Below are 14792 nucleotides of genomic sequence, written 5' to 3' on the forward strand. Positions count from 1 at the left end.
AGAAAAAGGAAATGAGCGCAGGCAAGCAGCATGCCCCCCCCCCCCCCCCCCCAAGACGCTTCAAGATGTCTACCTGATGTCGAGCGTGTGAGTTCCGTCGTCCACGGCTACAGAGAAATGTCGCAAGAGCCAGAGATGACAGAGAGAGACAGAGAGAGAGAGAGAGAGACAGAAAAAGAGAGAGAAGCAAGACCCAGATTAGGACCACAGCAGCTGCCCACCAAAGCTTTCACTAAGAGCGCACCCTCATTCCACTCTGTGCTGGTATCAAACCCAAAAGAAAACAGAGAACTGGACAGGACCAGGCAGGACCGAACGCGGCCACCGGTGAGAGGCAGTGAAGAGGCTGGAGGAGGGAGTCAGCACACCTTATCAGCCTGGCATCCGCTCCCTGACTGCCATTTATTCTGATGCTTTCACTGGCCTCTGCTCTCGCTCTGGAGAGAGGAGGAGGAAAGAATATCTCTGCCAGGGCAGCTCAGCGATGCCAGGTCAGCAGTGAGTCAGGGGAGCTGACGGAGACAAACATTTATCCCTCCAACTGCCATTCCTCTCCTCCTACAGCCCTCCAGATCTATCAGTGCCACCCCCTACATCTCAGATGCAGACTGCAAGAGCTCACTGACTCATGAGGAAGGTTTCCATAATTCATCTTAGCACAAGAATGTTGTTGTTTTTTTCTTTTCGTTGGTAAAAGATAAATCAATGCTAAGATGCTTTGGGGGAACCCACCAAAATGGCCAGAAAGCCGGAGCAAGACAGAAAATAGAAAGGAGGAGGAGCGATGTCAAGCGGGCAGACTGGTAATCAGTACCTTGATAAATGACTCCAAATTGCCATTAAATAACCTAACATTAAAAACAGAGCGGGGTCTAGCCCGCCGGGTGCCAGTGTGGGTTTTGAGCGGCCCATTGGGATGTCTAGGATACAAAGAATGCATTAAAATAAGTAAACAATTATGCAGTTCTCCTTTCAGAATGGTTTATCTCTTCCAACTTATTCTCCAATAACCTGTGTGTCCTTCAAAAACTTGAACTGAAGTTGAGGTTGACTAATCTTTAAAAGCCTCCAGTTCAAAATGACGGACAGGTGAATGAGAGTATTTTCAGACACTGGTGAATTAACTTTTTCTTCATAATCCACAAGATATCACAGGCCAGTAGAATATCAGACCCCGCTGGGAGCACTGTATGTGTCAGCATCCACTTCCTGACAGGCCCCGCAGGAGACTGCCTCTCTTAGTTTGTGTGAATGTGTGTGTGACTTAATGCAATTTGGCTTCTTGTGACCTGTCGGACTGAGATGAAAAGGGTCCAGGACTTCGGTCCTTTCTGCTGCTCAAACATAATGACGTAACTATTCAGCTGGAAAAGCCAGCAGATGTTTTAAATATCTGAACACACAAACACAACAGAAGATATCTTTGCAAAGTGAATAAAACTCTGTCATTTAACCCAACGAGAGGTCAACAAACATCCTGCTAATGAAAAAGCTTTTTTTTTTTTAAATTACAAATACTAGTATTATATTTCTGACTGACCATTCATTGCGAATGGCTCAATACCTGTTTACACTGCTCATGAAGAACCAAGCTACCAAATTACAGGAATGTAAATACAGTTAAAAAGTTAATTCCTGACTTGAACACGAGTGACGATGTGTTTTCAGAGATGCAAAACTTAGCCTTAAAGATTCAACGGACTCATCTGTTTCTATTCACTCCTCTTTTGTTGTACGTTAAACCTGACACTAAAACATTTAAATTTCATGCAAACTTTTCTCTCCTCTCCTCTTTTGCCTTCAGATTAGTTTCTCGGGTTAAACATTCTCTACTTTACAGCCTTTGATTATCTTTAAAAGGCCTGACAAAAAGTACTGCTGGGGCTGTGAAGTGCACTAACCCACACCACACGACACCAATTTGGGCTTAGAAACACGGAGGCCAGCACATCTCCTCAGTGGTCTCCGAGGGATTTGTTTTCTGAGTCCCCTCTGCTTTCATGGTAAAAGAGGACTTCACATGAGAACTTCCCGTGGCCTCGCCTTGATGAGCTGCAACATGTCACAAAAGTTCCTGTGGCTGATGAAAGCAAAGTGGATGTGTATCTAAAATATGCACAGGTCCTGGTGGTGTGTGTCTGTGGGAGAGTGTGTACTTTACCTCGTGGTCATGTAGTCAGCTCTGTGGCCTGCGGGTGAAGAGGGAAAAGAGAAGACATGTGAGGGGAAGTTAAATGTGTGGACATGCCAGGACCTGTCTCTGAGGTCCCTGCGGTGCATCGTGCACACGCTTAGTGAAGCATTGAAGCCTGCCATCTGTCCACAACCGCTGGCCTCTTAAGCAGCGCAAACAAAAACCAAACACGCACCTATGTGCGCGTGCACACCGGCAACGCTTCTGCTTCATTACAATTACAGCGCAAACAAACATCTACCAGGCACACAGTTGTACAGTTTACAACTGACGTAAGCACACAGACACACTAATCATTACAGTAATACACAGAGCTACAAGTTTGGACAAGCAAAGTAAGATTGAGCACAAAATAGCTTCCAAATGGTTTTGGAGAACAGGAGTATTTTCGTTTGTGTGGCCATCTGTTCCAATGAACAGGATCTGACCTGACTATGTGTCTGTGTGACTCACACTACACTTCAGCTCATTGACAACAATATGATTAAGGAGGATGGGGGAGAAGCAGGAAAGTTTTCTATTCCTCATTAGCACACGGCTCCATTAGTCATTACATGGACCGTTTGACGGAGACCACCAGGACTGCTGGTTGGAACAATGACTGACAGATACTGACGGTAGATTAGCCGATGCCTCAAGGAGATCCCACCAGTGTAGAACAAGGAGAGACTGTCGTAATAACTGGCACCTCTCTAATACATGGCAGTCCATTAAGTTGGGAGTAAATCAGTCACTAAGATGGATAATACAAGTTCACAATCCCCCCTCAGCTCTGGCTTGCCTGGCTAAAACCCAGATTACCATCTAGGAGCTTTGACTAGCGGAAAAATCAGGCAAACAATGGGAAATGTGCCACAGAAAGGGGCTGAAATTGCTCCAGTGAGACTGAGGAAAATATAAAGTAACTCGTTTATTATTTGTTATGTGCTGTTTGGACGCTGTATAGGGTTAACACGTCCTCGTTTTTGCTGACAGAAGACTGGTGGAAGTGAACTTGACATTCAGAGGTAAGAATCAAGTGCAAGTACTCAACACGCAGTGAGAACGAGAACAGTGGGAGCTGTAAGAGGCGGGTAAGTAAAGGGATCGTGACTGTACCTTCGCCGAGTGTCCTCTTCAGCAAGTCGTGTTTGGCCTGCAGTTTGGAGATGAGATTACTGCCCTCCAGAAACTCTCGGAATTTCTGTGGAGAATTGAGAGTAATTACACGGTGGCCCTGAGTGCCAGCCAGCGTGCCCGCTTTTAAGACAGCTATCTACGATAAGGCAGCCAAGGGCAAAGGGCATGCTGAGAGCCTTTTTAAAGCCTTTATCAGAGCATGTCCATCTTCAGACTGGAACAGGATAGTGGTTAGCTTTACAAAATGGAAATATTTTGGGCGAGTGAGCTAGTCCTTTGCAAGCTGATCAGAGATTTCAAAGGGGGCTCGGTGCATGAGATTCAAAGTTTTAATCCAATACAGTTTATATGAAGAGATTAAGGGCATTAAAGTCCAGATAAAAGCTTTGATTTCATTTTCTCAGATGCATCTTAGAGATTTTTTTAGCAACTATTAAAAACTTATAAAACATCTAAGTTTAGAAAGCAAACTGAGGCATCAAATATAGTCTGTAAAAGAGATTTATTTATATTTTTTATTTTTGCACAGAAATAAAAGACATCTCTGAAGTGTTTTTTTTTCCCCTCTGGCTTTGCTCTCTCACATCCACCAGCATCTTGTCTGTTTATACCACACATCTCCACTCACCATGAAGTAGAACTGCTCTGTCTCTTGCTGGTTGGCCCTCCTCTTGGCAATGCTGGGTTTGCTGAGGTATGTCTCGGACACTGTGGACTTGACCGACTCGGTGGACCGGCTGTGGTGGAAACACTCTGACACGTCGTAGTCTTCAATGGTCACCATGTCCTGGATGGTGGTCAGGGTGGCCTCTGATGTCTTTTTTATCTGGGGACACAAGGAAGGGAAGATGAGGAAGAGTTCGTTCAAGAAAAGAGCTGCGTGTTTAAAAGCTAGATGCCGTCTCTTCAGTATCATGACGTTACCATCACAGCACACTCAGCGGCTCGTATCATCACATTCCCTAAAAACCCTAGTCTCTATCCCATGACACTCTGAAAAATTCTGGTGTTTTCTGACAAGATGCACATTCCTAAAAATCCAGCAGGCTCTGAACATGACTCCAAGCCAAAGCAATCCATTTACATGCACTCAGAGGGACCAGAGGTGAACGGTTGTCGGCTGGAGACGGTACATTCAGTCGCAGGCTTTTAAAATTCATTTCCATAACCGCCTCTTCCCTGTCAACAGGAGTGCTTCTCTTGGATCTTATAAATGTCAGGACTTGGCCGAGCGTGGCCTGCCACTTAGTGAGAAGGATGTTCAGCCAGTGCGAGTGTGGCAGGCCATGACTGTGTCCACTATATGATGACACCAGATGACGGAGGATGCAACAAACAAATGGGAGGGCAAATGAGTTTCTAACAGCTCCATAAAAGTTAAAGAGACCAAAACAGAAGCTGATTGTGTAGATTATAAATAAAGAACTGAAGTACACAGAGGTGATGGTACAATGTAGTATTAGGTTCACTGTTTGGTGTAACTGAGATTTCATGTTGTAAGAATAAAGTTGTAATTGGATAAAGAATAATAGTATAATGGGAATTAGGCTGAATTTTATTGACAAGAAAATGTAATATTTTGTTAAAACAGTTAAAATTTTCTAAAAAAAAAAACCCCAAAGTCTTGTTTTGAGCCATGCCAGCAGCTCTGTGAAGCTTTACTGAGGCGCTGCGGTGCTTTGAGCTAAATACATGTCATGGAACATGAAGGTCTGAACCAAGTTTCATGGCAATCCATCAAATAGCTGTCAAGATATTTCATTCAAAACCAAAAATGTTATGGTGGCACTACAGGAAAAGTCAGGGGATCACCAAAGCCAGTAGGCCTCGTCCACTGGGGATCATGAACGTTTGTTCAAAATTTCATGGCAATCCATCAAATAATTGTTAAGATATTTTAGTCCGGACCAAAGCCATGGACTGACCAATCAACATTACCATCTATAGAGTCAATCTGATATTCAGCTTAAAAAATAGAAACATTTCATTAATTACATCATAATTTACATAATATAATGAAAAGTCATCCTGTTAGGACAATTAAGTCTTCATTTTTAAACAATTATTTTTTTTTTAAGTAATTGCCCCTAATAGTCATTCTGCCTCAGGTTTAATCCTTCAAATGAATTCACTAATTTTACTAAAATAATATTAATATAGGGACATCTTGAATAAGGAATGTCAAATGTGAGCATGAATCACTGAAGTGAAAAACCTGCAAAGGGAAAAGAGGCTCGGCTGATGTAGACACACCGACAAACTCATCTCAGGAAAAGATCCAGCAAAACTCTCCTCTGCGTTCAAGAGAGACACTCTGGGGGCAGACAGAAGTGCTGCGATGATTGTGTTTGCTTTTAAAAGGTGGGGTTGGGCGGTGGGGGGCAATGGGGCCCTGAGTGAGACGCAGCTGGAATTCCTCCTAATTATTCTTAATGGTCAGGAGGACCCCTGCTCAAAGGTAGTGACCCCATTTTTTTAGTTACTAAGTAAGTCTGACCTCAGTGCTAATGAAAGAACAAGTTGGATTCCTGGTATAACGGTTATACACAGCGAGACAACAGAGGATTACAGCTTGTTTCTTTAAACTGCCTGACCTGTGACTCATTTGGCCTTCAAGAAAGAACAAAACCCACCTGAAAAGCAAGGTGGACTTCATCTCTTTTATGTGCTGCTGTGATGGATTACAGCGCTGACACACATGCTTGGTGGAAACCCAATGTGGATATAGTTACAGTGTCATCCATCCCATGAAGTAAAAAAAAAAAAAAAAAAACACACTGCAGGTTTGAACATGGATAATAACAGCGCAGAAAAGAAAGAGGGGGATTCTGCCATCATACAACTTCCCAAAAATATCATCCTGTCTTGTGACAACAGCCAGGGATCGCCATTTAGTGATTAAAAGAGTGATTTTCTGTATTAGAATGAAAAATAACCAGTCGGCACACGGAAAAGGTCCTGAACTCTTACGCAGTCATATGCACTGTAGTTTTATGCACAGCAGGTCCCTAAAACAGGTGACTTACTGAGAAATACAGTGATTAATATCATGTTTTGAATGTGTTTGGGCTCCCTCTCCCTGTGTTCCAGGCAGCCTCATCCCAGGTGGCCCCTGTGGAGGCAAGAGGCCCAGCTGTCATCATGAAGACAGGACCCATGCATGCGAGAGAATCGCTCCCAGTGAAAAAGCTGTTGCATTTATCCATTATTCAGCAGACGAATAGTTACCAGTGTTCACTGCTGGGCTCAATTACAACGGGGCTTTTACAGAGTCTTGGTGGATATGCCCATTAGTCCCTGCAGCTGCATGACAGACCTGAAGAAAGTCCCAGGGATTGAGCTGAGTTTGTTTATTTTTAATAAAGTACCACGACTCTGGTATTTTCTAGGGTCCTGTGTCGACAGCGCAGCAACACCAGGAGCTCAGTCAGCTAAGTCTGGCGTCATTTAACGGAGTGAAAACAGGTTTTGTACTTTGGAAATCCAAAGTAATTCCACTAGTCACAATTCTAAATCAATGTTATTCTGCAGGGCAGCAGTACATCACCCACAGTTATCTCAACATCTATCACCATCTATCTCAAAAGACAGATTGCCATGCATAGCTTTCAACAGACCCTGTGGTGAGTGTGTAATCTGCTGATCATCCTGCTATGAGCACACACACACACACAAACACACACACACACACAGGCTTTGATGTGCCTCCCTGAGATTTAGCTGAGTAAAAACAAACACTCCCTGCGAAGGAGATGGTATTAGATTGCCAGAGTTTAGTGTGAAATGTCCTGAGAACAACTGTTAAGTGTGCTTGTACGTCTGGTGAGAAGACGAAAGACGGCAGAGGAGGAAAATCGGTCTGTGTGAGCTCTGGTTCATGAGGAGGCAAATGAGATTTAAATGGCCAGATTATTAAATCTGAAAAAGAGATGAACCACGCTGACTGACTGAGGAGCTGAAATGAACGACGTCCTCGGTGCTAAGACTTTTTTAATGAGAAAAATTCAATTGTAATTTCTGCTGCAGAGGCGCCCAGTAGGGCTATGTTAACCCAAACAACTTAGGAAGAGTAAGATGCAGAGTCTTTCTCCCTACGTCGAAACCCACCCACCACTGATGCAGAATAAATTATTCAGCAATGTTTTCTTTCACCATTTCACAAGAGTCAAAGAGTTTTGAGGAAACAGCTGCACTTCTATTAAGCACTGCCCTGCAGCTTTTCCTGGCCGGATAAAGACAGACTCTTTTTTCTCTGTTGTACATTTGACAGTCATGCTTGTAGCTTGTCACAGTGCTTTGAAAGTTCATTTTTCAAGGATGTATCTGGCACGCTGTGCCCAGGAAGGGAGGCCATCTGGTGATCTTAACACAAGGCAGCGGCGCCCTCCAATTCTGACCCACCAGGACATCCACTTCAGAGACGAAGGCGGACAAGGACATGGAGCAACCAGGGCTTGTCATCATACCCTCACACACGCACATGCACACACAAACACACATACACACACACAGGAGGTGCATACGTATGTGCCCAGTTTCAGAAATATCTTACATACTGCAGGCAGTGTGAGCTGTGATGATGACACCAGCAATGGTCAAAGCGTAAAACAACACACTGAATAATAATTAGCAAGGCTTCAACTAATGACTATTTTACTTAATGATCAGCTGATAATTTTTCTATTAATCTAAAAATATAAAATGTCAAAGAAATAGTATAGCTGCCGGGGACCAGCTCTGCGCATCAGAGGTAACATTTTTATATGTCTTGTTTTGCACCACACAGTGGAAAAACCAAAAGATATTCACATTTAATTTAAAATGATACATGGGACCATTTATGGTCAGCAATTGTTCAGCAATAGCCATTCCATGTATTCACATTACGGAACTGCCCCTCAATACACTAGTTTTCATATATGCCAGTGGTGGAGCCCATGATGGATTACACTTGACTACTTGCACACAAGGGATTAACAAGAAACAATGCATCCATGTAATCAAGTATTATTTTTTGTAATGTTAATGAACTGATACCAGCCTCACTGTTTGCTGTTTATTCTCCTAATGCCAAACCATAACTCTATTAAGCTACTACTACTTCACATTAAAAGCACTGGTGAGCAACTGGTGATACACATAGTGGATTGTATTTGTCACTGAAGGTAGTTCTGACAGTGACTGTTCATCAAAAATGTGTCTATAAAACAAGACAGTGGTCATTTAATCAGTGGTTCTAAATACTGCAGGAAATAAGAAGAAGTGACAGCGACAGTAAGCTGTGACATGAAGAGTGGACACCAACTCCTCAGCAAGGAAACCAACTTTACTGTCCCCTGCTGTATACAGAAATTTAGTTGCACCATGTACACTAGTGGCTGCTTAGGGCAGGATGGAAAAACTAGCCAATTATTGACTGACTTCTTCTACTGACTACTCTTGTATTTCTACTCATCAAGTGTTTGCTGCCACCAGAATTCTGGGACTCGTAGTATTAAACCACACTTTTGAAATTTTATGGAATATAAAACAAAACTTAAACAATTAATCTATAATCACAAATGCTGCTGAATAATTTTATGTCAGTCTGTAGTAGCACACTAAAATGAACTCAAAAATACTGCTGTCCTACCATAATCATTCTTTCCTATAGATATATTTTCATTCAATTTCACAAGAGTCAACAACATGATCAAAAGGAAGTTGCGGTGGATGTAGAAGAAGTTGAGTGACATGCTCCTGTGTGTCTTTGTAGAGGAAGAGAAGAAAGAAAGAGCACTGATATAGAGGGAGGGAGAGAAACAGAGAGTATAAAGACAGACGGCAGTGAGAGCTCGTAGAGGGGAAGCAGGTCAGACGTGACACAAAAGCCAGCCTGATGGACGTGATTGCACTCTGTGAATCACCAGCAGTCACTGCCTTTCTTCCCTACTGGCCTTTGTTTTTATAAAAAAAGAAAGTTATTCAATCATGCTGCAGACACATTAGAACAATACAGCCTGAGATGCCGAGATGCACCTACAATGTCAAAACAGAGCAGCGCAGAACAGGTTTGTGCAAATAAAAGGAAGACAGTGAATTCTACCAGTGGGAGCAAAAAATGGAGGCTTCACAGAGAGGGTTTGATGGCTACCTGCAGGGCATGAGAGCGTGTATGTGTGTGGTGTGTATGTGGAACAAAATCTTTGATTCTGCAGAGATCGTCAGCATCTACTCTCTGTCTCACCTTGGATGACTTTTGGCTTAAGTTAACTTTCTTTAGTAGCTTTAATACTCTGCAACTGTGAGCGTCTTGCAACTACCAAATAGCAGCAGGACGCAGCTCCTGCATCTCTGGCAGACAACGTAACTGGAGCAGCAGAGAATAGTTCTGACATGTTTGTGAGCAGAAGTTGTTTTTGCATTATTCTACCTCTTCGTTTTCGATCTTCAGAGTAGCAAGACGAGACTGCAGCTGCTGGAACCTCAGGATGAGCTCTCCGTTCACCGGAGGCTGCACTGAGATCTGACACACCTGGAAAACAAACAGCCAACGATCAGGAACTTGAAACTACAACCTGCTGAGAGAACAAGGTCATGCAACCTTTACAGGACACGAACAGGCATCTAAATTCTTCTTGAATGGCAAAGAGCAAACCACAGTGATTTCTTCCAACTGAATGCAGACAGCCACACAATAATAGCTACTAAACAGACATGATATCAGCATTGGCAGTGTCAGCCAAACAGTAAAACTCTTAGCACATGTTGAGCTACATGGCTGCAGGGGGAGGAATAACACATGATTTTGTCAATTTCAGTGCCCAATAAAACCTGATACGGCAGCCCAGATGCAGTAAAACGCTCCACTTAAGCCACTGAAAATCAGACATCATTAAGCCTGAGACTTTTTAATCAACTTGTTCTGTGTATTTGTAAAGCAACACATAAGAGTTAGATCTAAATACAGATCTGGGAATTTTCAGTGTCACTGCAATTTAACAATCAGCTAATTTAATTCTAAACATATTTCTTTTAAAAAGAAAATTGTAATATATTATCATCACATCATCACAACTACTATCTTTGACCAAACCACATACCTCGTCTCCCATGTGAGGCTGAAACTCAAATTTTGCCGGTGGGCAGAAGGCCGTAGGGTACATCTCCATGAACCTCTGTCGGTCACTTCGCGGGTCCAGACTGTCCACGGCATTTTCAATGATGTCAAGACCCTCGTGGCGTGACGTCTCGAGGTTGTATTCGGCTGACAGGTAGGTCCGCAGGGCGCGATTCAGACTAGCATGGTACCCCAAATCACAGCACTGGATGGAAAGAAAAGGGTCAATGTTGGATTGAGCTCAGGGAATCAGAAAGATGAGTAGTTATAATATAATATAAAATTAAACTTCAAATCGAAAATGTTTTCCGGGATTCCAACACCCTCATGACAGGTTGGAAAACTGGAGACCGTTTTTCCGAGCTGTCTCACGTAATAGTTTTACAAGACCTAAAGGCAGAGTCTGTGGTCTACATGTAAACAAAACAGTTGCCATATTATCAAAACTAAAAACATTGGACAAGACCCCACTATGACAGGAACACAAATGATATGAACATATGTTTAAAAACACAGCAGAAAAACAGGCCAATAACTTCATACAATCAATTAAAAAACACAATACCTAATTACTTAGAATTAAGAGAATATTATAAGTGCAAAAATGTTATTGGCTGGTATATGGTGACTGACCTTTAAATGAGAGAAATTTCTTTAGTTAAAACAGTTCAGTTCTTTCTGGGCCTGCAGTGCTGCCTCTGTGTTGCACAACCTGAATGTTACCTCCAGGATCTAAAGCTGATTTTTAATAACTAGAACCTTGGCCAAGGTCTCTCCTGGGACGATACACACGCCCCAGGCTCCCACAAATACAGACAAATACACACTCACACAGTTACACACAACAAAACCCAACATGGCCTGAGTAACAGGCAAACACGATGCCGCTACCAGCCAGCTTGTACACTTTGTTTTCAACCATAAAAAGTCTCGTTCATCAATAACCAAATGTGTGTGAGGCTGCACATACAGCTCATGCAGAGTGCATCCTACACACGGTCGTGCGCACACACGCACACCCTGGTGAGATGTGAAAGCTTGTGAGCAAAGCGGGGAGAGGGGTAATTTCAGCACACAGCGTGAGGCTGAAAAGAGGTTGCATTTCTCTTCTCCTTCAGTCCTGTCTGGAATATAAAACCCTAAAACGCTTGCTGAAATCTCGGCCTTATCCTGTTTCCTTAGAAACGCCACAGAAAATGGTGCATTAAGTTTATTTGTCTAACAAAATAATACCAACCCAGGTGAGCCATATAATAAATGAGTCATGTTTATCGGTATGGTAGCAAAAAGGTCAAACTAAACAATCTGCTTTCAAGGCAGGGTAGAGAAACGTGTGCTGTAGTGAATGGAGTACTGGCCCACAGCTATAAATGACAAAAATAGTAGGTTTCAGGGTCAGAGACACTTCCACTCTCCATTCAGACAGTTTGAAAGATTTTTCAAAATCTTTTTAAAACGTTGCATCTACAAGAAATTTCAGAACAGTGACACAATGTCAGAAACTAAATATAATATCTGGAGATTTCAATAATGACACAGAGAAGGGAAGGAGAAAAGAACAGTTTTTCATCACAAAAGTTAATACGCTCCTTTAATTCTGTCCTGCGCTGCAATTTCCATGCCACAGTCTGGTGTCCCAACATCTCTTTTATATCAGGCCCAGCTGCTAAAGTCATCAGTCTCTCCACCGATAATGATATAACAAAATAAAATCTACCTTAAGTAGGGAGAAGAAAAAAAAAAGAAACAGTCCATAGACAGATGACTGCAGAGTGTGTGTTCTGTTTATGTAAGACAATCCTCAGCAAAAACTTTTCCCAGCCTCACTGGAGACAAACAAGACTGTGCTGAAGATGAAGTCTTCTCAGAACAGGGCTGACAGAAGCATGTGGTTTTATACTTACATCAATTAAGTCCGACAAGTCGTGGATGTAGTATTTGAAAACGGAGGAGTTTGTCGCTTCCAGTGTCAGTAGGTACTCGTTCCGCGCTTTGATTGACTTCAGCTTGTTCTCAGAGTACTTGGCTTGACGCTGATGAGAGAATTAGAGGCAAGAATGAGAAGCAGACAACAACAGAGCGAGCGAGACGGGATGAATTTAATGAGTTGAGAATTGCCTTTTTGACAAGTGATTGTGCTTTTATGTTGCTGCATGCACTGCATGTCTCAGAGCTGAGACTGGATTACTGGCAAGACAACAGTTTCAACACACATTAAAGGAAAAATAACTTAAATTCTGTTAAAAATAGCAAAAAAAGGGAACAAAAACGGAAAAAGAAAAGCCTTAACTAAAAACAGCCACCAACTAGGATAGCTCTTTCTAAGCCATCTGTCTTTATCCTGAACTTCCTCTCTACCAGACAGAAACAGAAGGCTGTTAGTCAGTCACCATCCACTGACCAATGGGCCCCTGACTCACACGCTTCCAAATCATCCATATTTTAACACTTCCCAAATGCATTCCAGGAAGAGTCATGTTAAAAAAAAATTCCATTGCCCTGGACTTTAATGGCTTGTCACAGAGCTTTAACTGAAAACAGGCCTGTTCTAAGAATACAAAGCCTGCTCGTTGGGCTGCAACAACGCTTACAGTATGTTTTCCTCTACTTTGTTCAGCAGGACCTCTGAGAAAAAGCCGTGCTCTAGCCCAGACCACAGACAATTTTCTGTGACAGAATCTAATATCAAAGACATGTGAACCTGAGAGTATTGCTGAAGTTTTGTTGTCTTTAAAAAAGTCAAAACATGCCAAAATCTTAACACAAAAGTGAACGGTGTAACTACTAACTCAGTTTAAGTTTTAATACAACTGTCACAAACTGGATTAAAATGGCTGAGGACTATCAAACCCTGGCGTTCTACCTTTTCTTTCATCTTCTCAATCTTCTTCACAGAGCTACGCCTTGGGCACTTGTCCTCCATTCGGATGCTGAAGACAGGATCGCCCCGGCCAATCTGCTTCTCCTCTTGCTTCTCGGCCTCCTTCAGCTTGCTCTCGGCGCTGATGCTTTCCGAGTGGTACATGTGGTAGGTCTTCATCACCTGGAGACACAACGGACAGATGTGAGAATAACATAACAATAACATAACAATTCATTGACGAGTGAAGGTTCAACATCCTTCAACCCCGCTGTCTTAGTTAAGAAATTATTAGATTTTTTTGGTGAGTTTCGGTGAGGTCAAAGGTCACAGTAATCCATCTTCATAGTCGAGACTGACCTTTTATAACCCACAACTAAGACTTCCATCCTTTGACCCGCTCATTCATCACAAATCGATTCAACTCGTCTCACAGCAGGCTGCTAGTCTCTCTCTGAACCACGAACCAAAGACAGATTCTCTCCAGCCTTTTTATATGAGGCGCTCATATGACCACAACAACCACAAATCACTGGAGCTAAATCTAACATGCTGCCTTCATGGCTCTGTTAAAAAAAAAAAAAAAAAACCAAACAGACAGGAAGTACAGTAGATTTGTTTGCCCTCTAGTTCTTGTCTTTGAAGTGAATACAAGAAAATGGCTTTAACAACACAAAAAAGGTTTAAAGACATTTTATTCAAATGGAATTAAAGTTCAGCTCCTTTTCTGAGAAGTCATAATGAATCCATGCCACATGAACGACTTCTGAGGATTGAGGGCTAACATTTGATATTTCTTTCTGATAAACAGTAATATTTCTATTTCTGACCACTGTAATGGAAAATAAGCTGAACACTTCCGCCATCACACTGCAGCTATTTAGTACAAGGAACACGCATGACCTTGATAGTGACCTGCTGATTAGCACTACTTCCTAAGGTCTGAGTCATCATCATCTACAGAGGTTGGAGTGCGAGCGTTACTCATGCATACTCGCTGGATCCATTAAGCAGTGACTCAGTTCTTAAGTAGCAGGTAAACCACAAAGCCCAAACAATGAGTTATTCAAGGGCAGAGAGAGCTGAGAGATTCTAAAAGTCTTACTAACTCTGCTTCAGAGTCTAAGTCGTGGACAGAATGGAGGACAAAGCAGACATCGGAGGGCTCTAAGGACAGACCATATGAATCACAGGCTGTGGGAAATATGTGTCTGTGACACTAACATGGAGTCATGCTTAAGAGAACTCACTGACCTTCATAGATGCATCAACATTTGCAGAAACAACACAACATTAAAAAAATGGAAAAAGTTTTTATTTGGCTGCTTGTTTAGCACTATTTTTAATGTTTTTTGTCATTAAAAAATAGTGAATCTCAATAATTATTACATTTAATTACATTTAATCTTTTTAAACTTATCTTTTTAAAAACCCAAACCATTTTTAAAATAAATTTGCTCTTCTGAACAAAAATGAGCCTTGATTTATGGCAGCTGGCCAAATGTACTGTACTGAGAATA

General features: G+C 42.2%; 1 protein-coding gene across 3 annotated transcripts in view; it reads right to left on the reverse strand.

Annotated features, from left to right (window-relative positions):
- srgap1a (SLIT-ROBO Rho GTPase activating protein 1a) overlaps positions 1-14792 on the reverse strand; it is an 82400-nt gene that overhangs the window by 22408 nt on the left and 45200 nt on the right. For 2 of the 3 annotated variants that reach the window (XM_041038247.1, XM_041038249.1), the window contains exons 5-12: positions 13276-13455; positions 12317-12445; positions 10396-10617; positions 9726-9827; positions 3942-4139; positions 3293-3377; positions 2162-2189; positions 815-920 (exon numbers count right to left, since the gene is read on the reverse strand). In XM_041038247.1, the coding sequence (XP_040894181.1) occupies positions 815-920; positions 2162-2189; positions 3293-3377; positions 3942-4139; positions 9726-9827; positions 10396-10617; positions 12317-12445; positions 13276-13455 (1050 nt within the window). Of the gene's footprint in view, positions 1-73; positions 108-814; positions 921-2161; positions 2190-3292; positions 3378-3941; positions 4140-9725; positions 9828-10395; positions 10618-12316; positions 12446-13275; positions 13456-14792 lie in introns of all 3 variants that reach the window. The other variant, XM_041038248.1, reaches the window with a different exon arrangement.

Source organism: Toxotes jaculatrix, chromosome 5 (genome assembly GCF_017976425.1).
Source record: "Toxotes jaculatrix isolate fToxJac2 chromosome 5, fToxJac2.pri, whole genome shotgun sequence".
NCBI lineage: Eukaryota > Metazoa > Chordata > Actinopteri > Toxotidae > Toxotes > Toxotes jaculatrix.